The sequence below is a fragment of the Heteronotia binoei genome, chromosome 1, assembly GCF_032191835.1.
Source record: "Heteronotia binoei isolate CCM8104 ecotype False Entrance Well chromosome 1, APGP_CSIRO_Hbin_v1, whole genome shotgun sequence".
NCBI classification, from domain to species: Eukaryota; Metazoa; Chordata; class Lepidosauria; order Squamata; family Gekkonidae; genus Heteronotia; species Heteronotia binoei.
In genome coordinates this window covers 183,231,489-183,257,671 of record NC_083223.1, presented here as the reverse complement: position 1 = coordinate 183,257,671, position 26,183 = coordinate 183,231,489, and the positions used below count along the sequence as shown (strand labels likewise).

Genomic DNA, 26,183 nt, shown 5'->3' with positions numbered 1-26,183 from the left:
CTGCCTGATTTTCTTTCCTGAAGCCCTGTGTCGGGCAAGTCATCTCCCTCACTCTGCTACTCCCGCTCCGACAATATCTTGAGCTGATAACTGCTTGTATGGCTAGTATGCTGAGGCAACATATGATATGAAAGCAGGCAGTTAATTCATCACTCACCAGTTTGTTATACTCTGTCTAGCAATTGTCCTAAGGCTTAATTTCTTCAAAGCAAGGCAGCCTTTGGCAGTTTAGTAACTTGTGATTTTGTTAATCTAAAATGTTCATTAATCACTACCAAAGCTGCCTTTGGAACAAAGGTGGCATCCATTGTTCTGAAGAAAGGCTGTGGCGCACTGGTAGAGCATCTGCTTGACTTGCAGAAGTTCCCAGGTTCGACCCATGGCATCTCCAGCTTTAAAGACCTCAGCTTCAGGTACTGGAGGGTAGATAGTATAGACCTTGATAAACCAATGGTCCCTGTGTTAGGCAGTTTCATGCTTGTGTTTGTATGAGCACTATTTACCACAAGGATCTTCAGGAGTGTGCTAAAACATCGTGCACATCATTCATTCTTTTCTTATTTCAGAATCTGTTAATCAGGTGAATGCCACTGTAGTTCATTTTGTCCTGCTCCTGCATCTGAACTACTGATATCTTCAGTCCATCTTCTTGTGCCTCCTGGGTGATCAAAGCTTCTTTGCATTCACAAGTCTGGGATAAAACAGGAGTCCTGCTATATGTGGGAAAGTTAATATGAATCTGAATAAAAAGAAACACATACTTGAAGTTGAATTTGATGGAGTTTAAATCAAGACCAGCCACATGTTCTGACATGTTGTCCTTTGTTCTAGAAGCTAAGCAGTTCCCTGTGATATATTCCATTTCATTAAACACTGGCATGGCATAAGAACAGTAGTTAATAAATCAACAAAAGGATTCACTGATCACTCCCCCTGACCTTTAGTATTGCACTCCTTGCTGTGTAATCTCTAACATGGACAAAGCTTCCCATGGAGACATGTGGAGTAGCTCCAGGTCTTGAATTCAGCAGGAGCTCAAAGGAGCACAGCTCCTGAACCTCCAGCTAGGGTCTCTCCCCACTGCACATAGATCCTGGGGCATATGCAAATGAGATATGCTACTGAGCTCCTGAACCTTTTTTTCTACAAAATAACCCCTGAGTAGCTCAATACTTAGCAAATAAGTAGCAGCCCTCATAAAGGTTAATAGTGACAGTTTGGGGACAATAGTCTGAGAGTTTTCTGTAACTTTACAAGGAGTACTTGAAGGATGTGAATTTGATACCTGTCGTGGAAGATTGCAAGAATAGCTGTAGATGTCCCAAAGAAAAATGATATTTAATTTGCTGAATGTCAAGGAGATTGAAATGTCCATGCTCACAAAAAAGGTGCACTTGAGTCAACAGTGATGTTATAAAGGCAGTATATTTCTCCCAAGCTTTGTCCTCAGAATAGGGTTCAGTTTCAACTGATTAATTGTTTGCAGGGCGGGTGGCAATAACTCTGTGATTTCTGATTCTTATTACTTTCTGTCAAAATTTCCAGCTAGGGTGCTGTTAAAATCCAGCCATTAATTTTGTGTAATGGGAGCTACTGTATAATTATAAATTGGGCTTCTGACTACTTCTACTTACTAAATTCTTTGTTATGACACAGATTACTGGACAGCTTTTGCATTTGCAAAATATCTTGAGCAATGTATTACGGTACTTTAAACATTGGGTAAAAGGTATTCTGAAGTGCTGTCCCAATTGAGATTCGTTCTCTCTTCAGGTTTCAGTCTGACACTGTTGTGATTAATTTTTGTGAAACTTCGAGAGGAGAACCAAAAAGTAAAGAAAATTCTCCTTCACATTTTCCCTCTGGAATGAGAATGCTAGATGATTTTTTAAAGCTCTGTGAGTGCCGGCTCCCTAGGGTTGTTAGCCTCCAGGTGGTATCTGGAGATCTCCTGTTACAACAGATCTCCAGGCAACAGAAATCAGTTTAACTAGAAAAAATGGCTTCTTTGGAAGGTAGGCTATATGGCACTATGCCCCACCCCTGCCCTGCTCAGGCTGCACCCCCAAAATTTCCAGGTATTTATTTCCCAGCCTGGAACTAGCAACCCTACTAGTTCATCCATATATAGCAAAAAGGGAAACAGAAGCCTATTCGAAACCTCTAAACATTTCTGCTTTCCAAAAAGGGCTAACTTAAAAGGGTATTCTCTGTGTTGTAACACATAAATAAGTTTTTCCCTGGGGCCACAGAAGTGTGATCCATGGTACTTGAAAAGCTTTTTGGTCATGGTGGTAGGGAGGAGAACTTGCCTTGGACTGCTCTTTGAAACTTGCATAGAACAGGCTTTGTCCAAAGAGTGGATCAAGGGGAGGACACTAAGATTCATTTGTGAAATCTACCCTGATGGGATTTTGCAATCCTCTATCGGGGGGAAAAAATAGCTGTTCTGTACTAGACAGTTTGTGTTTAATTTCAGAGAAATCTTACCATGTCAGGATGACACAGCTCTTAGCAGTTCAAATGATAACATGTTTTCAAGTGCTAGCATAGATTAAAAATTTGCAGGGAATCAACTGTACAAATAGGCAGTTGCACTAAGTTAATAGACCTTCAGTTAGGGAAAAGAGATGTCAATCTCATGTATACTCCTAGTAGATTCTTAGATTGTACACTGAAGTAGCCTCATTGCCTTTCTATTCTGCCACCTTGTTCTTGATAGCTTTTTTAAAATTGGTGAAAGGCACATGTGACAATAAAAAGAAGAGTGCTGTGCATTTTAGAGACATATAACTAGATATTTCTTCAGAGTGCAGATTAGGAACATGTATGAACCAAAAAACAAACCATAGTTTGAGCACAAACTGGGCTAGTTTGCAGTTCATTTTCTTTGGTTGCATCATTCCCGAACCTCAAACAAACTGCCTTTTCCTATGGAGGTTTGGGTGGTTTGTTTTTGTGGCTTGTTCTCCAGATAGCCTGACAGTGTGTCATGATCCTGGGCCTAGTGAGTCCTGCAGGCCCCAGGGAAGTCTGTTTAGGAGTACTGGGAAGAGCCTACATTTCCCAGGATCCCCTCTATCCCTCTGATTGGGTGGCAAGGGTTTGGGAGGGAAACTGACCCAGAGAAGGGTGGGGCCTGGGAGGAGAAGATAAAAGGGCCAAGCCCAGGAAGGGGGTGTCCTTTTCCTAGGAGGCAGAGCTGAGGAGGAGCTGCTGCCAGGAAGAGGCCCTTGTCCTTAGAGGAAGGGCGAGTAGTTTAGGTCTGACTGAGACAGTAGGGACAGTAAGTTCAGATGCATTAGGGCATTTGTTTATTTTTCCCTTCACTCCTTTTACTGCTTTATGCACTTTGTTTGTTATATTGCACTGACCTTTTAAATAAACCTTTTGTTGTTGTTGTTCACTCAGCCTGGTCCTCACACCTATTACTTGGCCTAAGCTAAGGGAGGCTTGGGAGGGTACTCTGGGCCTTTTCAAGGGAGACCCTTAACCCAGAGTGGTGGCAGCAATTGGTAATACCCCCCTGAGTTGTGACACAGTGATTCAGTCAATTCCTAGGCAGCGCTTGGAGGTGGTGACTTGTGGAGAGCCCTAGAAACACTCAAAGCAGTTGTCCATAGCTGAATTGACAGCTCTGAGAACCAACCACAGAGCTTCCATTCTGCTTTATGGGAATAGATTGTATACCAATATATTACCACACCCTGACTCAGCTGCTTTCACTTTACGGTATGAGGAGAGAAGAATTAGTTGTCATGAGAGCAGAAGAAGAATTGTTTGCTCTGTGGCTGATTTAGGGGAGGCTTTGAGGAACTCCTTCCCCCCCCCCCCCACGCACACACACATAGTTGGTCAATTTTTTAAACACCTCTCCCAGCTGGGAAGATATTTCTTTCTGTGGTTTCAGGGACCGAACCTGAAGCTAGAGCTGAGCTTTTTTTGGAGGCACATACTTTGCGGGGCTATAACTTGGACATCCCAAATCCAGTCTTTGCTGAACGGAGGGTGGGTGAAGAAGAGCCTGTTGAAGGCTCCTTTTGAGTTTGGCATCATGAGGGGGCTGTTCTACCACCTCCCAAACCAAATGAACCAAACAAACCACAAACTGGTTTGGGAAATGGAAAAGTTGATGTAAGTTTGTGGTTTGTGCATTCAAACAAACCATGAACCAACTCAAACCACCATTTTCTCAGTTTGCACCCATCCCTAGTGTAGACCCAAATAGGACAGTCAGGCATGAAGTAAGGACAGTCAGGCATGAAGTAAGGATTGAATCCTTCAGTTCAGAACAAGTGATGTTGAATCTTTCTTCCATCCTTGATGGGATCATCCCACTGAAAGAATTTTGCTGCATAGTACAATCAAACCTGATAGATAAGACCGTTATAATAGCCTTCTGTTAGAAGAATGGTGCCTGTGAATTAAAGCAATCCCTCAATAGGTATTCTGAGTGGAACGTGGAATTGGAATGCCTTTGCTGTATAGGAGTACAGCAAAGTATTCTTCAAGTACTTGAAGGGCTGTCATTAGAGAGGATGGTGTGGAATTGTTTTCTGTGGCCCTAGAAAGTAGGACCAGAACCAGTGGGTTGAAATTAAACCAAAAGAGTTTCCGGCTTAACATTAGGAAGACCGTTAGAGCAGTTCCTGAGCAGTTCCTCAGTGGAACAGGCTTCCTCGGGAAGTGGTGGGCTCTCCTTCCTTGGAGGTTTTTAAGCAGGGGCTAGATGGCCATCTGACAGCAATGAACATCCTGTGAATTTAGGGGGAGGTATTTGTGAGTTTCTTGCATTATGCAGGGGATTGGACTAGATGACCCTGGAGGTCCCTTCCAACTCTATGATTCTGTGAGTACAATACAGTACTGAATGCATAGCAGCACAAGTATAAGCTAGAGCAAGCAGTGATGAAGTTAAGCCTGCCTACTCTTCAGAGTCCAATGGAACTAATCACTTTCCAACTTCATTGCTGATTTATCTGACAGGCTCTGAACAAGTAAAAGATTTGTCTGCACAAAAATGGATTGGCTCTTGTGAATTGTCAGTAGAAGGTGTCATTATTGAGTAACTATTTCCTTCCCCCGTAGGTCCTCTCTAACCCTGGGAAACTTTACTCCCAGAGTCTAAAAGCCAGATGAGTTTAGGAAGCTGCAGTTGGGAGGGGAAAGGGAATGATTGTGCGTTCCAGCTCAGTGTCTCATTGAATCATGCAGTGTTGAATTACTGTTGATGACAGACAGCCCCTACTTTTGTAAGGATATCTATAGCTGCTGTTGTCATACCAATTCTGTAGACAAATGCAAATACAAAATTATCTAAAGTTTAAAATTAAGACAAGCCTATTACCAGGATATCCTTGGAGATTGAGGAGACGGGAGTAAATATTAAAGTAGCTGAACTGATGCCAGTAAGGCTCCCTATAACGTTTTTGTAATCCAATGAACAACATTTTTAGAAGGAGTGCACTGAAGAGAGAGGGGCTGTGGCTCAGTGGTAGAGGATATGCTTGGGATGCAGAAGGGTTCAATCCCTGGCAGCTCCAGTTTAAAAGGGCCAGACAGCAGATGATGTGGAAAAAAACCCTCTGCCTGAGACCCTGGGCAGCCACTGCCAGTCTGAGCAGACAATACTGACCTTGATAGACCAAGAGTCTGATTATGTATAAGGCAGCTTCATATGGGTTCATATTTGTTCAGAGCACAAAAGGGCTGGGAAAGCTGGGAATTCAGAGAACCTGCTAAACCTATCATTAAAATGGCCTATTGATACAAGTATGCACAAAGAATAGAAGGGGAGCTACGATGCCACTAATTCTGACAGCCCCCTGTCTTGAAAATCCTGATTATTCAAGATAGGTTTGGGGAGGAAACTGCCTCCATAACTGTGAAAACGCAGTGGGAGAGCAGATGTGTGGACAAACTGGGCCCATTATATCAGAAGGTTGGAGGGGAAGGGTTGGAGGTGGAGTGGCTTTGTATGTCAGAAAGTATATACAGTCCAGTAAGAATGAGAAGGTAAGAGAATTAGATTCGCTTCTGAAAATGATGTGGGTTGAAATAGTGGGATCAAAAGGAAGCTTCTCTAGGAGTTTGTTATTGCTGACCAGATCAAAAGATAAAGGATGATTATAAAATGATGAAAGAATTAAAGATAGCGGCTAGATGAAATAATTGTGTCATAATAGGTGATTTTAACTATCCACACATTGACTGGATTGAGTTTCTAGACAATCTCAATGACTGTGCTGTGGAGCAGATGGTCACAGAACAGGGGAGAGGCTATCCTGGACTTGGTCCTAACTAATGCCTAGGACCTGGTGAGATGTAAAAATGATTGAACTGCTTGGGAACAGGGACCATAATATTATTGACTTCAACATTTGTATAAATAGGGAGTTGCCCCAAAAGACCAACACAACCACTTTTAACTTTAAAAGGGGTAACTTCTCTGAGATGAGGAGGCATGTGAAGAGGAAACTGAATGGAAAGGTAAAAAGGGTCAAAACCCTTGGGAAAACTTGGAGACTATTTAAAACTACAATCCTCGAGGCTCAGATAAAATATAAACTGCTGGCTGGGAAAGGTACAAGTAGGTATAGAAAAAGGCCTGCATGATAAACATATAAAATAATAGAAGCTATAAAAGGGTAAGAAGGATTCCTTTAAGTGGTAGAAAGTTAGTCTCATTGAGGTTAATAAAAGGGAACACATACTGTGGAAAATAAAATGCAATTTTATGATCAGGCAGGCAAAAACGGACTATGAGGAGCATATTGCAAAAAACATAAAGACCAAGAATAAAAATTTCTTCAAATACATTAGAAGCAGGCAACCTGCCAGGGTGGCAGTGGGGCCCTTGGATGACCAAGCGGGTAAAAGGATTACTGAAGAATGATAAGGAAATGGCTGAGAAGCTGAATGCATTTTTTGCTTTTGTTTTCACTGTGGAAGAAGAGAAGTGTTTGCCCACTCCAGAATTGCTGATTTTGGTGTTAAAACAATTTTATTGGTAACATATGGTAACAAATCTATTTCTTACATCTTAATAACTTCTTTTATCTATCCTATATATTACTTTTAACCCACCCCTCCCCCCGTCACTTGACCCCCGCCGGTGTTATTTACTTAAAATGCTAATATTTAAAGGTACCCTTAACTATTAAAACAAAAATTTATATTCTTCTTCTTTCTAAAACTTAATCATCATCAAAAATTGTCCAATGTCCTTTTATTTTCCACTCTTTTTCTACATATCTTCTAAACTTTTTCTACTCCGTCTTAAAAACTTCTAAATCATAGTCTCTTAATATTCTTGTTAATTTGTCCATTTCACTCCATGTCATAACTTTTATTATCCAATCCCATTTCTCTGGTATTTTTTCTTGCTTCCACAACTGCTCATATATTGTCCTAGCAGCTGAAAGCAAGTACCAAATTACAGTTCTATCTTCTTTTGGAAATTTTTCCATTTGTAATCCCAACAGAAAAGTCTCTGCAACTTTCTTGAATTCATATCCCAAGAGCTTAGAAATTTCTTGCTGAATCATCTGCCAATACTTTTTTGCCCTTTCACAAGTCCACCACATATGGTAGAAAGAACCTTCATGTTTTTTACATTTCCAACATCTATCTGGCATCTTATTGTTCATCTCTGCCAATTTTTAGGAGTCATATACCATCTATACATCATTTTGAAACAGTTCTCTATAATACTATGACACGTCGAAAGCTTCATAGAATTCTTCTACAAGTGTTCCCAAGTTTCCATCTGTATTTCTTTATTTAGAAGATGAAGAAGATATTGGATTTATATCCTGCCCTCCACTCCGAAGAGTCTCAGAGTGGCTCACAACCTCCTTTACCTTCCTCCCCTACAACAGACACCCTGTGAGGTGGTTGGGGCTGGAGAGGGCTCTCACAGCAGCTGCCCTTTCAAGGACAACCTCTGCCAGAGCTATGGCTGACCCAAGGCCATTCCAGCAGGTGCAAGTGGAGGAGTGGGGAATCAAACCCGGTTCTCCCAGATAAGAGTCTGCACACTTAACCACTACACCAAACTGGCTCTCCATTTACATTAATTGCCCATTTAATCACTTGAGATTTCACTATTTCATCCTCCGTAGACCATTTTAACAGTAATTTATATATTTTTGAAATTAATTTTTCATTATCTCCAAGCAGAACTTTTTCCATTTCTGTTTGTTCTTTTCTTATTCCTTCAGTTTTGATATCATTATCCACTAAACTCTTTATTTGTTGCATTTGGAACGAATCATATTTATTATTCAACTCTTCAGCAGTTTTCAGTTCTATTTTGCCACTTTGTATTTTTAATAATTGATTATATGACAACCACTTTTCTTCACCTATCTCAGCCGTTATTTTTATTACTTCAGCTGGCACTATCCATAACGGTTTTCTCTCATCCCCATATTTCTTGTCTTTCATCCATGTATTTAGCAAGTTATTTCTTATATAATGGTGAGAGAAAAAAAGTCCATCTTCTTTTTTCCATAATACAAATACGCGTGCCAGCCAAATTTATTTCCGTGACCTTCCAGCACTAAAAGTTTTTTGTTTAACAGCTTCCTGATATAATTTTAAATTCGGTAGTTGAAATCCACCTCTCTCTTTTACATCTGTCAAAATTTTCATTTTGATCCTTTGGTTTCTTCCCAGCCCACACAAATTCTGAAATTTTTCTTCGCCATTTATCAAATTGTTTACTTTCTTTCACAATGGGAAAAGTTTGAAACAAATACATTATTCTTGGTAGAATATTCATTTTAATTGCAGCTATTCTACCCAGCAATGACAAATTAAGTTTGTTCTATTTTAACATCTTCATCCATTTTATGCCATAGCTTCTCATAATTACGGTATTTTTAAATAGATCAATATTCTTCATTGTTATCTCTACACCCAAATATTTTACCTTGGAGGTGACTTCACAGCCCGTTAGTCTCTGTAATTCTTGTTGCTTATTTATTTGCATATTTTTACATAGAAATTTTGATTTTTCTTTATTAATACAAAGTCCCGCCAACTTCCCGTATTCTTGTATTTTAGCTAACAACAAAGGTATGACTTGTATGGGGTTTTCATTTATAAACATTATATCATCTGCAAATGCTCTATATTTGTAAGTAAATCCTTTTATTTTTAATCCTATTTCTTTATCTTCTTGGATCTGCATTAGTAATCTTTCAAGAGTCATTATAAACAACAATGGGGAAAGCGGACAACCTTGTCTTGTACCTTTGCTAAGTATATCTTCTGTAAGGTCTGCATTTATACATAGCCTTGCACGTTGTTCAGTGTATTTTGCTTTTATCATTCTTATAAAGCTTTCTCCCAACTCCGATTTCTCCATTACTGCAAAAATAAAGTCCCAGTTTAAATTGTCAAATGCTTTCTCTGCATCCACAAAGAATAATGCTACTTCCTTTTCTGGATGTCTTTCATAATATTCTACAATATTTACAACAGTTCTGATATTGTCTCTTATTTGCCTTTTGGGAAGAAACCCCGCTTGATCTTCCTTTATAAAATTTATCAAATGTTGTTTAAGCCATTCTGCCAAGATTCTTGTACATATTTTATAGTCATTATTTAATAGTGAAATTGGTCTGTAATTTTTTACATTCGTGACACCTCTATCTTCCTTTGATATCAATAAAATAACAGCTTCCTTCCATGTGTTTGATATTTTCCCTTTTATTCTTATCATGTTCATCAACTTCTGCAATTTCGGTGTTAACTCATCTTTAAAGGTTTTAAAATATTTAGCTGGTCCAGGTGCCTTTCCATTTTTCATTGCATTAATTGCTGCTTCAATTTCTATTTTTTCAATTGGATCATTCAAAACTTTTCACATATTTTCTGTTAAGGGTTCTATTTTTATCTTTTGTAGATACTCATCCATCTTTTCTTTCTTTATTTCAACATCTTTAAACAACTTGGCGTAATACTTAAGAAATTCTCTTTTTATCCCCTCTTGGCTAACCACCCATCTACCACAATTTTATTAATAATTTTATTTTCTCTCTTTTTCTTCAGTTGCCAAGCCAAATACTTTCCAGGTTTATTTGCTCCCTCAAAAGATTTCTGCTGCAGTCTTTTCAAATTCCATTCCAATTCTATATTTAACAAATGTCTCATTTGCGTTTGTAATATTGTAATATAATTTTGTAATTATATAATGTAATGTATATTTACATTATAATGTAAATATAATGTTGTAATTATAATTTTCTTTTTCCCTGGCCTTTTTCTCAACTTCCCTTCTTTTTTCTTTATTTTATTTTGAATGTCCAACAGCTGTTTTTCTTTTGCTCTCTTATCTTTGTTATTCAAGGTAATCAATATTCCTCTCATTACTGCTTTATAGGCATCCCAGACCGTCTGAAATTCTATATCCTCTTTATCATTCATTTGAATGAAAGTTTTGGTTTCATTTTCTAAAAATGTCACTATTTCTTTATTCTGTAGTAAATCTTCATTCAATCTCCATCTTCTCAACTTCTTAGACAATTTTGTAATCCACATTATTGGGTTATGGTCAGCCCCAATTTTAGGTAAAATCTCTGTTTTCTTTGTTATAAGACCTAAATCTTTAGTGCCCCACAACATGTCAATTCTGGAAAAAGCTTTATGTCTTGCTGAAAAAAAGGTATAGTCCCGCACTTCTGGGTTAAATTTCCTCCATATGTCCTCCAAATTTTCTTGTTTGACCAATTAAAAAAAAGACTTTGGCAATTTTCCTTCTTTGTTATTATTCCCCCCCCCCCCCAGACCTATCCAAAGAGTTCTTAATTGTTCCATTAAAGTCTCCCATTATCAAAACTTGGTCATAAGTCAGTTCATCAAATTGTTGTATAATGTCTTTTAAAAAAGCATCCTTTGCATCATTAGGCGCATACAATCCCAATAACAATGTTTTTTTTGCATTTAATATTATTTCTACTGCTACAAATCTTCCATCTTTATCTTTAAACACTAATTTTGGCTCCAATTCTTGTTTAATATAAAAAATCACTCCCCTTTTCTTCTGTTCAGCCAATGAAAAAAATTCTAACCCCAATTGTTTATTCCATAAAAATTTGTAATCCTTTTGTTTAATATGCACTTTTTGTAAACAAACTATATTACAATTTTGCTTTTTAATCCAGTGAAACGTTGCCCTTCTTTTTTGTGGTGAATTTAGTCCATTTACATCTCAAGACAATAATTTGTAATCCATCATGGTGCAAATTCTTTGTGTTCTTCATAAAATCGACACAGTTCCTGTGCATTTGTAATTGTGATTCTTTTCCCCTGAAGTTCAAAGCTCAAACCTTCAGGTATTATCCACCTAAACCTCATTTCATTGTCCCGTACTTTTTCTGTCAGTTTTTTATATGTTCTATCATTTATCACTTGCCTTCGCAACTCCTTCATAATTCTTACTCTGCTGCCTCCTACTATCAATGTCTTTTCAAAGTTTTTATTCATGATCTTTCCCACCATTTCTTTTGTCATGTATCTTATGACAACATCTCTTGGTAAATTATTTTTCTTGGCATAGAGTGAGTTCACTCTATACATATAGTCATACATATTTTTAGTCTCTTCAGGATCTTCCTCTAAAAATTCTGCAATTATTTTTATTATATATTCTTTCAAGTCACCATCTTCCTTTTCAGGTACTCCTCTCAGATGTATCTGAGTCTCCATCAATTTGCAGTCATGGATTGTCACTTTTTCTTGCATTTTCAACAAGGTGGAATCATGTACTTTCATTCTCCCTTCTACCTCCTGCACTTTCTTAGATGTTTCCTCTGTTTCCTTTCTGAGATCTTCCATATCTTTTTTAATCTCTTCTATAATTTCTTTTTTTTTGATGCAGTTATCATCTCTCTCATGCCTTTCATCTTTCTGGCCTCCATTGCCTCTAACTGATCCTGCATTTTCTCCAATGAAGTAGCCCTTGTACAGGTTTGCTTGTGCTCTGACATTTAAAACACCGAAAATTTTGATCTCACCAATTTCAAATTTAACTATCAGATTCAAAAGATTAGAACTTGCTTTTTATAACAAGCCTAATTTCACTGTCCTTAGAGCTTCCCAGACCGAGATATTAATTTTTAAAAATTTTAAATCCTTCAAAATGGTGGTCGTGACTTTTTGCTTCTCTCTGCAACTTTTTTCCCTTTTTCTTTTAAAGGCTTCTAAAGTCCATTACAAACAATATGTCCAATAGTATTTATCTTCTTGTCATCTCAATTAATTCCAACAATTTTTAATGTCCCAAACACTTTAAAAACGTTATTTTAATTTTGACCTCCAAGCAATGGCCGCCACTGTTTCTCAATGGTATTATAGTCCTAGAGTAGGCTTTTCATCCGCTACTTCCTGCTTTACTTGCCACCAAATGTCGTTTTCACTGGTAAAGAGATCTCACGATGCTGGACGTACTTCCTGTGTTGATTGTATATGCTGCAAGTCTGTGACGATGGTGCTCTTTTTTCAAAACCTCAAGTAGACCAAACTATAAATTCCTTTCCACTTTTTAGCACTGTCCTTTAAATTTACAAAGTCCAAATTTCACCTCTTCCTCCCTTCTTCTTCGAAGCTTTCTAAAATTCCATTTCCCACCTTCTGAATTTATTCTGTTTAACTGTAAATAGTCCCGGAATGAAAGGTAGTAATCTGTACCGTTTCTGCCAATTATTCAGATACACACCGGTCTTGTGTAGCTTTAGATGTTTAGCAAAGCCCAAGAAGGTTAGGATTCTGTCAAGCTTATGTCAAATAAAAGACTCTGAGAACTTCTGCAGATGATGAAAATGCAACTCTTCTCCGGAGACCCCCTCAAAGGAGCTTTTCCCCCCCAGGACTCCCTTTTAGCCAAGGTAAATCTTTTCAAAGTTTCCTGTGCATATCTTGGACTAATCTCTAACTGAGAAAAGTAGGCAGTAGGCATTAATTTGCCTTCCAATACCCCAAACAGAAGTTCCAGCCTGCTCCCATTATGAGAAGCAGCTCAGCTCGGCATTTTCCTCCCCCGGAAGTCCAGAACTGCTGATTTTGGTATAAGAAAAAGTCTGCATGGTTAACAAACATAGTAATGGAAGCTGTAAAAGGTAAGAAGGATTCCTTTAAATGGTGGAAAGCTAGTCCAAGTGAAGTTAATAAAAGGGAACACAGACTGTGGCAAATCAAATACAAGTTTGTGATCAGGCAGGCAAAAAGAGACTATAGGGAACATATTGCAAAAAACATGAAGACCAAGAATAATTTCTTTTTCATATACTTTAGAAGTAGGAAACCAGCCAGGGAGGCAGTGGGGCCCCTGGATGACCAAGGAGTAAAAGGATTACTGAAGGAGGCTAGGGAAATGGCTGAGAAGCTGAATGCATTTTTTGCCTCCGTCTTTACTGTGGAAGATTAGAAGTGTTTGTCCACTCTAGAACTGCTGATTTTGGGAGGGGTGTTAAAAGACCTGAGTCAGATTGAGATGACAAGAGAGGTCCTACAACTGATAGACAAAGTAAAAACTGATAAGTCACCAGGCCTGGATGGCATACATCCAAGAATTCTGAAAGAGCTCAAAGGCGAAATTGTGGATCACCTGACAAAAATTTGTAATCTGTCATTGAAATCTGCTTCCATTCCTAAGGACTGGAAGGTTGCAAATGTCATCCCCATCTTTAAAAAGGGTTCCAGAGGAGATCCGGGAAATTACAGGCCAGTCAGTCTGATTTCAATACCGGGAAAGTTGGTGGAAACCATTATCTAAGAGAGAATTACTAGGCACATTGAGGAAGCTTCGGCATGGGTTCTGTAAGGAAGGATCCTGTCTCACTTATCTCTCTGTGTTCTTTGAGGGGGTGAACAATCATGTGGACAGTGGGGATCCAATAGATGTTGTTTACCTTGATTTCCAGAAAGCTTTTGATAGTTCCTCATGAAAGGCTCCTAAGTAAGCTCAATAGTCATGAGGTAAAAGGACAAGTCCTCTTGTGGATCAAAAACTGGCTAATTACTAGGAAACAGAGAGTGAGTATAAATGGGCAATTTTCACAGTGGACGGTGGTAAGCAGTAGGGTACCACAGGGCTCAGTACCAGGTCCGTTGCTTTTTTACTTATTCATTAATGATTTGGAGTTGGGAGTAAGCAGTGAAGTGGCTAAGTTTGCAAATGACACTAAATTGTTCCGGGTGGTGAGAACCAGGAAGGATTGTGAGGCACTCCAGTGCGATCTGTTGAGGCTGGGTGAGTGGGCATCAACTTGGCAAATGAGGTTCAGGGTGGCCAAGTGCAAAGTAATGCACATTGGGGCCAAAAATCCTAACTATAAATACAAATTGATGGGGTCTGAACTGGCGGAGACTGAGAGATCTTGGAGTCATGATAGGTAACTCACTGAAAATGTCAAGATAGTGTGCAACTGCAATTTTAAAAAGGCCAACATTTTGCTGGAGATTATTAGGAAGGGAATTGAAAACAAATCAGCCAGTATCATAATGCCCCTGTATAAATCCATGGTGCGGTCTCATTTGGAATACTGTGTGCAATTCTGGTCACCGCACCTCAAAAAGGATATTCTAGCATTGGAAAAAGTCCAGAAAAGGGCAACTAGAATGATTAAAGGGTTGGAACCCTTTTCCTATAAAGAAAGGTTAAAGTGCTTGGGGCTCTTTAGCTTGGAAAAACAACAACTGAGGGGTGACATACTAGAGGTTTACAAGATTATGCATGGGATAAAAAGATAGAGAAAGGATAACTTTTCTCTCTTTCTCACAATGCAAGAACTTGTCTCAATGAAATTGCTGAGCAGTTGGGTTAGAATGGATAAAAAGGAAGTGCTTCTTCACCCAAAGAATGATTAATAAATGGAATTCACAGCCACAAGAGGTGGTGGCAGCTACAAGCATAGACAGCTTCAAGAGGGGTTGGATAAATATATGGAGCAGAGGACCATCAGGGGCTATTATAGATGGAACTCTCTGGGCAAGTGATGCTCCGTATTCTTGGTGCTTGAGTGGACAACAGTGGGAAGGCTTCTAGTGTCCTGGCCCCACAGGTGGACCTCCTGATGGCACCTGTTTTTTTGGCCACTGTGTGACAGAATGTTGGACTGGATGGGCCATTGGCCTGATCCAACATGGCTTCTCTTATGTTCTTACATTCAAACTGATTCAAGAGTTTGCAGATCAACTGCCAAGAAAATCAGGAGCAAGTCAAGCATGCTGAAAAGCCTTCAGTTCACCAGCATCACCCAGTAGGCAAGCTCTTCCCATTGAGCCACCATACCACTGAGTACGCACCTCACTCCAGCTGCTCTCTTGCTTGCCAGTTTTATGCCTCCAGTCATTGCTGGGCTTCTGATGGCTGCCATTGCCTCCTAATATCATCCTCCTTTCTGTTCAGCCTGTCTTGAGCTGTCATCAGGATCCAGCTCTTCTGGAGCTCTGTGGCTTAGAGGGAAGTACTCTGCCTCGACATTCCCAATGGGGTGGCTTTGGCTGTTTCGCAGTCTTCTGGATTGGGGTGGGGGTGGTACAGAATAATAAGCTTGAGTATGTAGTAGACACATTTGATTAATTGGTGACTCTCATTCTCCATAGGTATCAGATATCCAAACTTTTGCTGTAATAGGTTCCTAATGCAAATAATTCAAAAGAGGATGGTGTATGGAAAACTTTCAGAGACAGAAGAGAAGAATTATGTTTGCCTTTTCTTGTAAATAACCTCACTTATTCTTCCCTCCTTCCCTGGATTTTTTTACACAGTATATTGCTTTTTCAGTGTAACTAATCCAGAATAGTTATAGAAACACACAAGTTGGTCATAATTAGTTTGTGGAATTCCTAGCCAAATAATATAGGTGTTATTTGTTTATGTGTATCCTAGCACCTGTCCCAGTATGCTTTCATTAGCTTTAATGGGTTTTGAAAAGAATTAGACAAACTAGTGGGTGCTGTTCTACTAATAACTACTAGTTCAATTGCATAGAAAGAAATATAATTCTGATTAACACATGCTTAGGAAAAATACAGGGGTCAGAAGATTTTCTTCATTTTTTGTCTATAGGCTTTTCAGATTCTTGATCAGATTCAAAATCAAGGCACTTCAAGTGAAACTCTTGAGGTCATTAACTGAAAGTTTTTCAAAGTTACAATCACCTGTGAAGGATCTTTAGACCCTAATTAAGTTGAATAGATAAGAGCGTGTTGGAATCTGAATCTTGATAGGAAAGCTTCCTATGGCTTCCTCAAATGACTCCAAAGTAGAATTTCAGGGTGGAGCATATCCTGAGCAGGGCATAACTTAACAGTAGCATATATATTTTGCATCTACTACATTGCTACTGCATTCCACCAGTTTGCTGTAGTGGTTAAGTGTACGGACTCTTATCTGGGAGAACTGGGTTTGATTCCCCATTCCTCCACTTGCACCTGCTGGAATGACCTCGGGTCAGCCATAGCTCTGGCAGAGGTTTTCCTTGAAAGGACAGCTGCTGTGATAGCCCTCTCAGTCCTAGTCACCTCACAGAGTGTCTGTTGTGGCGGAGGAAGGTAACGGAGATTGTGAGCTACTCTGAGATTTGGAGTGGAGGGCGGGATATAAATCCAATATCATCATCAACTTAAGTAAGTATCGCTCCTTAGAGGATCTCTACTTGATACTCTAAAAAGCCACTGCCTTGGACTAGATGGACCAGTGGGATGATACAATACAAGGCAGCATCATACATTTATGCTAACAATAAGCTATTCTTCATAGAGGAGCCTGCAGTCAGACAGTTGCATTAACATAGCTTAACTGAGCGATAGTTTCATCTGAACTGAGTAATTTAATCATTCTACTTATCTAGGGCAGCTCACTAGATGATACTTTGCTTTTTGTGCAGCCATATCAAATGTAAACTAGATGTTTTCTCTTTATTTCATTGCTAATAATATGTCTTTGGCAAATGATGTGCACAGAGAAAATCAGCACTGCTTGGAAGCAGAGTACATTTTCATGGTCAAGTATCACTTCTGGCTCCTTCAGGACTTTTTTTGAGCAGGAATGCAGTTCCAGCTGGCTTGCTGTCAGGGTGTGGCCTAATATGCAAATTAGTTCTTGCTGGGCTTTCTCTACAAAAAAAGCCTTGGTGTCCTTTATTTTAATTTTGATCAGGAGAATAGTTTCACTGTGTGTTTTATGTGGGATAAACCTGTAGAAGACATGTGAATTTGTGCTGGCATGGACATGCATTTGTGGGGGGAGGGGATAATGTAAGTATTTTCAGTCCTTTATCTTGTAACTTAAAGCAGTGACCCCACCCCGCCCCTGAAGTTATGAGTATGTCTAATTTTACCATGAGGTTCCTTTTGAGCCTTTAAAAAAAAGTCCTGGTCCACAATGTTGGTTTATTTTCAGTTCTAACCATTACTCTCAGAAGTAAAATGAGGCTGGCAATTGTGTGCCTTTGAGTCTGAATACTCAGAAGTAACCAGTGTTCTGTTTGTGAGAAGCATACCATCTTAGGCAAGTCAACTGAAGTAGTAATGACTATAAATGGTAGATTATTATGAGCAGAAGATAAAGAAGACACACTTACTTCTACCAGAGGACTTTCTTTTTCGTCAAACAGCTGAAAAAGTGCAACTTGTGTTGAGGTGCATAACACGGTGACATGGTTAATGCTCTACGGAAAGTGACAGTGAAAGACCTGTGCAGATCAGGAACCCCAAAAGGCACAAATTGCAGCAGTTTTTTCAGAGTTCCGCCAAAACAAACATGAGCAAAGCCATTACTGTGGCCTTCAGCACCTCTTGCTTTTACATTGGGCCTGTGCAGGAGCATTGTGCTGAAAGTTTCTTATTGAAATAAGGATGAGCTACAATAAGAATGCTCTTGATATTGCTTTACAGGGACACTGAAATGGAGGTTCTTATATTGCTTTCAGAGATCTTGGCTTTCATTAGTGCAGGATGGAGACAAAGGTAACTTTTACCTCCACATTATTTCAGTATCCCATCCCTCAGTTTCTATGGTTCTCTTGCACAAATTTGGGCTACTTCTGGGTGTGGAGCAGGTGTCACTGGTGCATGTTTGTGTGTGTGGGGGGGGAAGTATATGTGAGTTTCCTGCACTGTGCAGGAGGATTATGACCCTGGACTAGACCCTGAAGGTCCCATCCAACTCTATGATTCTACTTAGGGAAGGTGGGAAAAGATATGCTAACTTCTCCAATGAACTGTTCTGCTGGACTGAACTACTTATAGGATATCATCTTTAGAATGAAAGTGTGGTATTAAAAATATATGGCAAATTTTTTTAAAGGATCTTGATGTGCAGAAAAGGAAGTCAGTGCTATAGGCCAGTGATATGCTTTTGTTTTGTCTTCCACTTAACTCTGCTGCTTGAATTACAGATACTTTGGGTAGAGGCCATGTTGGTCTGTCCTGCTCTCTCCTAATCAGGAGTCATCAGTTAAAGTTTATTTAGGGTAGTAAAGATCCTGCATCTGTGCAGAGTAGTGATGGGCTCAAACCAGAAAAATGCATTTTTTGTTCATTTGTAGTCCTGCAAACCCTGTTGGAAGTGACTGCAGTTCCTTTAAATGGAGTTTCCAGAAAGCCAAAAAACCCCATCTGAGTAACAGGGAGCAGTTTGTTCCCCACCACTCAGCTGTTTTGGGACTGTTTACTTTAAAGGGACTTCAGAAGACAGCCTGAAAAACAGCTGAGCAGTGGGAAGGGCCTACCTGCTGCTCAGCTGTTTTTGCAGCTTTCACAGGGAACAGAATGCCCTATCAACAAGCCATCACAAAGTGCTTTAGTTCATAGAAGTTTGTGATGGTAGGCCCATCATGAACTTCAATTTGTGAACCACTAAAAAGGCAAAATTTGTGATGAATTTTGCTTCATGGTTCAGTTCATGCCCATCCCCAGTGCAGAGGCATCAGCTAGTTTCTAGTCATGCAATTATGTGGAAAAATGCATGTGACACGTGATAAATGCCGTTATTACCTGATAGAATGTTATAAAATTGTCCTCTGATTAGTTGCATGCTTAGCTGTTTCGTGTGTATGTTTCGGATGGTACCACTTACAAAGAGTAGCAGTAGTTGGCTACAAGCTTGTTCAGGATATTTATACTGCTCTAGAGTTTAACATTCATACTGAAGGGGGTGACATTTTGTATAATTCCTTATAAAACAGCAAATCTTTGCAAGAGTGTTCCTCTAGAAGCTGCAGTGTGCTATTTTCTCATCAAGTTGCATTTGCATAAAACTTTTGTCTTTGGGGTTATAGTTTGTACTATGGCAAGGAAGCAGCTTGGCACTCGAAATGCCAGGGGAGGATAGGCAAATGAAATAGCCTGGCTGCTTGATTGCTTCTTTATGAGAACAAGATTATGAATTGAAGGAATTTTGCAAAATGATCTGATCTTAAAAGTGAGCATAACTTTGTCTTCAATACAGGAGATTGCAAGAAGAAAGGGATTCTTAAGTGAACACATAGCCCCTTTCTCTGCTTTCTTGACTGATCAGTTTGGTCGCACGCACAACTACTTGAGGATCTCACTCACTGAGAAATGCAACCTCAGATGTAAGTCTCTCTTTTATAGAAGCATACTTGTAGAGTCCCAAGCTATGTTGCCATGCCAAGCAATTACTGAGCCTATCTTTAAATACAATGGCAACATGGCTTCCATTGAACTAACACTTTTGTGTGACTGGCTGTATACTGCTGTTAACTAAGACAGACAAGTGGCAGTCACATTGTCTAGCTGGCTTGTATGGTAAATTGCTATTCTAGTACCGTGCATCTCTTGCATTTTGGCTCTTGAAATGGAGATCTGTATATGATGTTCTGTAAAGCAGAGAGCCTAATTAAAAATCCAGTTGACTCACATGGATGACATTATGATGGTGAATCCTGATGATACAAAAGTGTTTTCAGTGGTAGCTACAATCACTATGGGAACACATAATTTGATGACAAAGGTAAAGCAGGATTATGCCTATCTGTTTCCTATCACAGAAGCAACTGTATTCCAGGTACAAACAAAATAATTTGTTGTCACTGGCTAGAAAAATTGCCTAGGAAAACACATGGAAGTATTGTAATAGCTGTTTGTTACTAAAGAAGATATTGGATTTATATCCCGCTCTCCACTCCGAAGAGTCTCAGAGCGGCTCACAATCTCCTTTACCTTCCTCCCCCACAACAGACACCCTGTGAGGTGGGTGGGGCTGGAGAGGGCTCTCACAGCAGCTGCCCTTTCAAGGACAACCTCTGCCAGAGCTATGGCTGACCCAAGGCCATGCTAGCAGGTGCAAGTGGAGGAGTGGGGAATCAAACCCGGTTCTCCCAGATAAGAGTCCGCACACTTAACCACTACACCAAACTGGCTCTCCAAAGTAAACCTTGGCTGTTATTCACATGGGTGTGTTGATCCATGTAAAACGGTGCTGTTTTCAGGAGCATCCACATGAAACTCTTAAATGAATCTTGCTTCTGTATTTTCCCTCACAGTCAAGGCAACTGTGTATGCTGTGTGAATGGTAAGGCATACATTTTTATGCCACATTGTGGGGGGAAACTGCTGTGTGGATTCAGTGGCAAATGAGTCTGCATTACAGCAGCAATGAGAATAAATGAAGGGTTTTAATTCTAGCAAAAAATTAGTAAAAACATGAATGTTTTATTTTGCTGTATATTTCAGGTCAGTACTGTATGCCAGAGGAAGGAGTCCAGCTAACTCCCAGGGCTGAACTATTGACTACGCAGGAGATAATCACACTTGCCAGACTCTTTGTGAATGAAGGCGTGGACAAGATCCGACTGACTGGAGGGGAGCCTCTGATCCGGCCCGATGTGGTTGATATTATAGGTGTCTTCCTTATACATTTTATATGTAATGTTTGTGAGGTTCTCTGGTGCACGAAGCTTAATTTACACATATTGTGCCATGCCATGGGAAACTTGTCACCCAGAGTATTTTTGCCGATTCATACAGCTCTGGATATATGCTCTGGTGGCAAAGTGCTGGCTGGATGTAGAAAGGACAGTTCTCCTGTGCACATGTGTATTTCTTTTAACTCTGTCCTAAAACAAGAATATCAAGACTGTGTCCTTAAGAATATTGGTCAGTCTTCTAAAATCCTTATGCATTAGTTATTGAATGTCCCAATTTATTGATTGTAATGACTCACTATGTGTTATCTGTCTTGAGTCCATGTGAGAAAGATGGGCTATAAATAATGTAAATAAATAAAATATATTCGGAAGGCAGGTATGTAAGCTTACGTCATTTTATTTATTTCATATAAAACAGCCACCTTTATCCCTTGTGGAACTCAGGGCAGCTTACAGTATAAATAAAACAACAACAATAAGAAAAACAATACGAATAACAACCAACAATTATAAAGCACATAAAATGTCACAATTTAAACATTCCGAATAAGATTGCCAATAAATAAAAACTAAATCAGTCAAATGCTGTCTTCTAAATAACACTGTCTTCAGCTGCCTCTTAAATATCAAACAGTTATTAAGCAGGTTTTGGGTAGTGAGAGAAAACACCCCTCTTAATATCAGCCCAATATTTGATGAGCACAGCACTATTTTATTCTACTTTTTTCTCTAATTCCAGTTAATCCATTTAGTCAGTTTTCTGACCAACATGTCATCCCTGCCTAAGTGTACATTTTGCCCTGTAAATGGACCACCCTCCTGCCCCAGTAATATGTGTTGTGCGACCACATATGCCTCCACTTTGTGGGTTTCTTTCCTCCACAAAGAAAACATTGACCATTTTTCTCTCTAGCTTTGCTACTTTTGGATTGGTAAATATCACCCTTCTCTAAAAAGCTTTCCCATTTCCTCCCTGTTTTTTCCTTAGTTAGCTCTTTTGTATGTTTTAGCATGTGTGTATGTGTTTTGCCCATTTCTATTTTTTAAAAAATAAAAACATTTCCAGTTGAACATCTGCCTAGTTTATTTGAGAGTTCTTTTAAGGGAGAAAGCCTGGTATACATAGATGGAGAAAATGGTCCTTCAGATACCTCAGTCCCAAGCCATGTAGGGCTTTAAAGGACAAAATCATCACCTTGAGCTGGACTTCATAGTGGATTGATAACCCGTGTAATTGCTGTGGTATCAGGGTGTCAAGGTGTACTGTGACTATTTCACATATCTGAATGCATGAGAAGAATAAATCTCATACTAGTCTTGTTTCCCATCAGTACAAGAGCTTGTGCATGCTCTATATTTTACCTTGTATTGAATGCTGATAAATGGGTTTTCAGATCTTTCCAGCACTTTTGGCAGATTGTAGCTGCCAAGAGCTTTGATTCCGATTAGTGTCCAAGCACTGGGAAATAGGCAAAATTGCCATCTATGCTCTGTTATCCCTGGAAGGGAAAAACAGGTGATGAAAAAGTATCACCCACTGCTGCAATTTAGTTTTCATAAACGTAACCAACATCCAGTCATAGGTTTTGATTGTCTCATCTGGCTTGATCATAATCTCTGCATTGTGGGGGTGGGATGGGGAATACCACATACTAAGCACAATCTGTGTTCTGCAGTACAGTGGCTATCCTCTTTTGTGGTTCTAGTGTTTGTCCATGAAGGTGTTGTTCCCCTTCATAGACAGAAATATCATTAGGATGTGGATGTTTTCATTGAAGCGTATAGGGGAGGAGATGGAACAGTAGATGTTGTCTTTCCAAGGAGACTAGGCAGCAAAACCCAGACTTCTATAGACATATTTAAGAACTTGGCCCACAGTAAGCACCTCAAAGTTTTATATGTAGGCTCATGAAAGTACCAGGTTGGAAATGTGTGATATAAATGGATGGACGAGATCTGACTGACCAGAGGGGAACTTCTTATCCAGCCCAATGTGGTTGATATTGTTTTATCCAGCCCAATGTGGTTGATATTGTTTCAGCCTCCCTGAGTTTGTTGTTTTGTGTCATCCAGGATCTGTTTCTTTCTGATACATCTAATTTTCTAGAATTAACAGCCAATCCTGGATATGTTCAGTTGAAAATAAGCCCCACTGTGCTCAGTGGGTCTTACTAGCAACAGAGAATGGAGGAGCGATTTGTCATAACACTCCCTTTCTTGTTACTCCTGTTTTCCAGCTCAGCTGCGAAAGCTGGAAGGGTTACAAACCATCGCCATCACAAGCAATGGGATCAATTTAGCCCGACTGTTGCCCCGGTTGAAGGAGGCCGGCTTGAATGCCATTAACATTAGCTTGGACACATTAGTCCCAGCCAAATATGAATTCATTGTTCGTCGAAAAGGTACAGTTACAGCCTTGCTGGATTTTAAAAATAATATTTGTGTAGTGTTTTATCTTTATATCCTCCATAGATATCAATCTGATTTCCCAGTGATGTGGAATGAGAAATTATCTCTTCCATTGCTAATGATCTTTTCCATTCTCTTTCACAAGCAAGACTTCTTTATTGTAGCCAGTACATGAAGATGAATGTATATGGCTAAAACACAGGATTATTCAGTCTTTGTGGCTGAGTGATCCTTTGATCTTCTTCGTGGTCTCTGTGCATCACACTTGTGGGATACTGCGCCTGCGCGGGTCCCCGATCGGTATCTGTAAGAAGCCCGGGAATTTTCCGCGGTCGGCGCCACTGGGCATGCGCAGGCGTCCCATTGCGCACGCCCAACGGCGCCACCGCGGTAATCCCGCCAGTTCCTTTCTGACCGCTGCGCGAAGAAGCTGCGTTTTCATCGTGTTCCCGGTCGGTGAGCTTCGGGGTTTTTCACCCTTTTTTCCCCCTTAGCCTCTGTATATATATTAGCCTGTTTATTGTTTTTCTTAGAATAGTAGTTAGTTCTTAGTAGTTAGCTAGTTAGTAAAAAAAAAAAAAAAAAAAAAAAGTTGTTTTTTCTCAGGGTGCGTGTCGCGGGGTTTGTCCTCCGGGACTCCCCCCCCTCCCCTGCTCCCTAAATTTTTTCTCCTCTCAGAGGACTCTGAGAGGACCCTCCTAGCGACCACTGTCTATGGACAGTCGCTGGGGTTTCTTCAAGAGGTGCCAGGCCTGCGGGAAGAAGATCGCCCCTCCCGACGGCCATTCCCTGTGTCTTCTTTGTTTGGGAGAGGCGCACCGCGTGGAGACCTGCCCACACTGCCAGCACTTCTCCAAACAGACAAGGAAGAACAGGGCGGCAAGACTTTCGGCAGCGCTAACCGCCTCGGCACTGAGACCTCCAGTTTCGGCTTCGGTACCGAAAATGGCAAATGCCCAACTGTCGACGGGTCCATCGGTCGATGCCCCCGTAGTCGACACGGGAACGCCGAGAGATCAGCACTCGGCGAAACGGTCCCTCGAGCTATCGACCGAGAAGCCGTCGAAGAAGCGACGCGAGGAAGCGGGCCGCGAGTCCTCCAAGAAGGAGAAGAGTAAAGAAAAGAAAAAGCGACCTCGCTCCTCTCCTCCGCCACCGGACACGGCGGCATCGACCGCCACTGAGCCGCGCAGAAGGGTTCCTCCCTCTCCGCTCCGCAGCCCCTCGACTCCAGCGGTCGGCGCGCATACGTCGCACAGCCCTACAACTCAGCGGGCTAGCGTCCATCGGCCGCGCAGTCCCTCAACTCCGAGGGCTAGCGCTCATCGGCAGCACACCTCGCCGATCCTCGACCCGAGCGCTAAGGGGCAGCACATTCCAGCACCAGAAGCGGAGATCGACCTAACCCGTCGATCCCCTTCGGTGGCCTCTCGTCGGAGGAGCATCGACTCGGCATCGGACGTCGAGCCCCTACCATCGGCTGACGAGGCGACGCCTGCAGCGCCCAAGCGACCGAGACAAAGGGACCCGTCGGTCGAGCGCGTGAGGCGAACCGACCCATCGGTCGAGCGCGTGAGACGAAGGGACCCATCGGCCGACCCGCGCCGCTTCCCATCTATGCCCCCCTGGGAACAGCACAGATGGCAGCCTTCGTATCCCTGCTGCCCGCCCTACCACTGGTACCAGCCACCGGAACACCAGGAATGGGAGCGTCGGTCCGATACGTCCTCCTTCTCTAGGACATCGCACCGACCCAGGCAACCATCGGCATCACTCTCGATCCCGCCGGAGGAACGCGCCGCCGCGACAGACCCCCCGACCCGACCGCTGACGCCGATCCAGCAGAGGGAGCCAACACCACCTCTGTCGACACACTCGGACTGTGAAGAGTCCGAGCCATCGGGTTCGGAGAGCGACGAGGGGAGGACCTGGGAACCCTCGCCCGACCCAAATACTGCGGAGGACCTCCCGGTTTCACCCTCCGAGGACCTGAGCTCCTATGCGGAGATGATCAAGAGGATGGCATCGACCATCGCTTTACCCATCTCGCAACCCAAGCCAGTGGTGGACGATAGCGTCTTCGATATCGTCCAACGCGACGCCTCCACAGCCATAGCCCTACCGATGACCAGGGTCATGTTGCAGGCACTCAAGGACCCATGGAAAAAGCCATCATCGGCACCGGTGTCCTCGAGGAAGTTGGATCACATATACAAGATCCAGGAGGCGGGGGCTGAGTTTTTATTCACTCATCCAACACCCAACTCAGCCATCGTCTCGTCTTCCTCGAGGTCGCGCAAGGTGCACTCTGCCCCCCCTGACAAGGAGGGGAAGAAACTAGACTCCATGGGCAGGAAGATCTATTCTGCAGCATCCTTGGGTGCCAAGGCCTCCAACTACACAGCCTGCATGGCGAGATATCAATACGCCATGTGGGAACAGTTGTCCCCGCTCCTATCCGCCCTGCCTGAGGACAAAAAAGCGGCTGCCAAGAAACTGCAGCAGGAGGGCCTGAAGGTGGCCAAGCAGCAATTGACAACTGCAAAGCACCTAGTGGACGTCTCTGCCTCACACATCATGTCCGCTATCGCCATCCGCAGGCACTCCTGGCTGAGGTCCACCGCCCTGCAGCAGGACACCAGGGCACTTATCGAGGACCTGCCGTTTGAAGGGGACGGGCTCTTTAGTTCCACTACAGATAACGCCCTGCAGGAACTAGATAAGAACCTTAAGATCTCCAAGAGCCTGGGAGTGCAGGCACCCTCCAGACAGCCCAGGGCTAGACAGTGGAGTAGATCCTGGACTAGGAAACCCTCCCACAAGCCGTCCACAGACCAACAGTGGCGCCCACGCCCTTCGCAGCCCGACAAG

General features: G+C 41.5%; 1 protein-coding gene across 1 annotated transcript in view; it reads left to right on the top strand.

Annotated features, from left to right (window-relative positions):
- MOCS1 (molybdenum cofactor synthesis 1) overlaps positions 1-26,183 on the top strand; it is an 80,559-nt gene that overhangs the window by 17,537 nt on the left and 36,839 nt on the right. Inside the window, exons 2-4 of the mRNA XM_060245063.1 lie at positions 19,463-19,589; positions 20,710-20,877; positions 23,141-23,305. Coding sequence (XP_060101046.1) covers positions 19,463-19,589; positions 20,710-20,877; positions 23,141-23,305 — 460 coding nt within the window. The remainder of the gene's footprint in view (positions 1-19,462; positions 19,590-20,709; positions 20,878-23,140; positions 23,306-26,183) is intronic.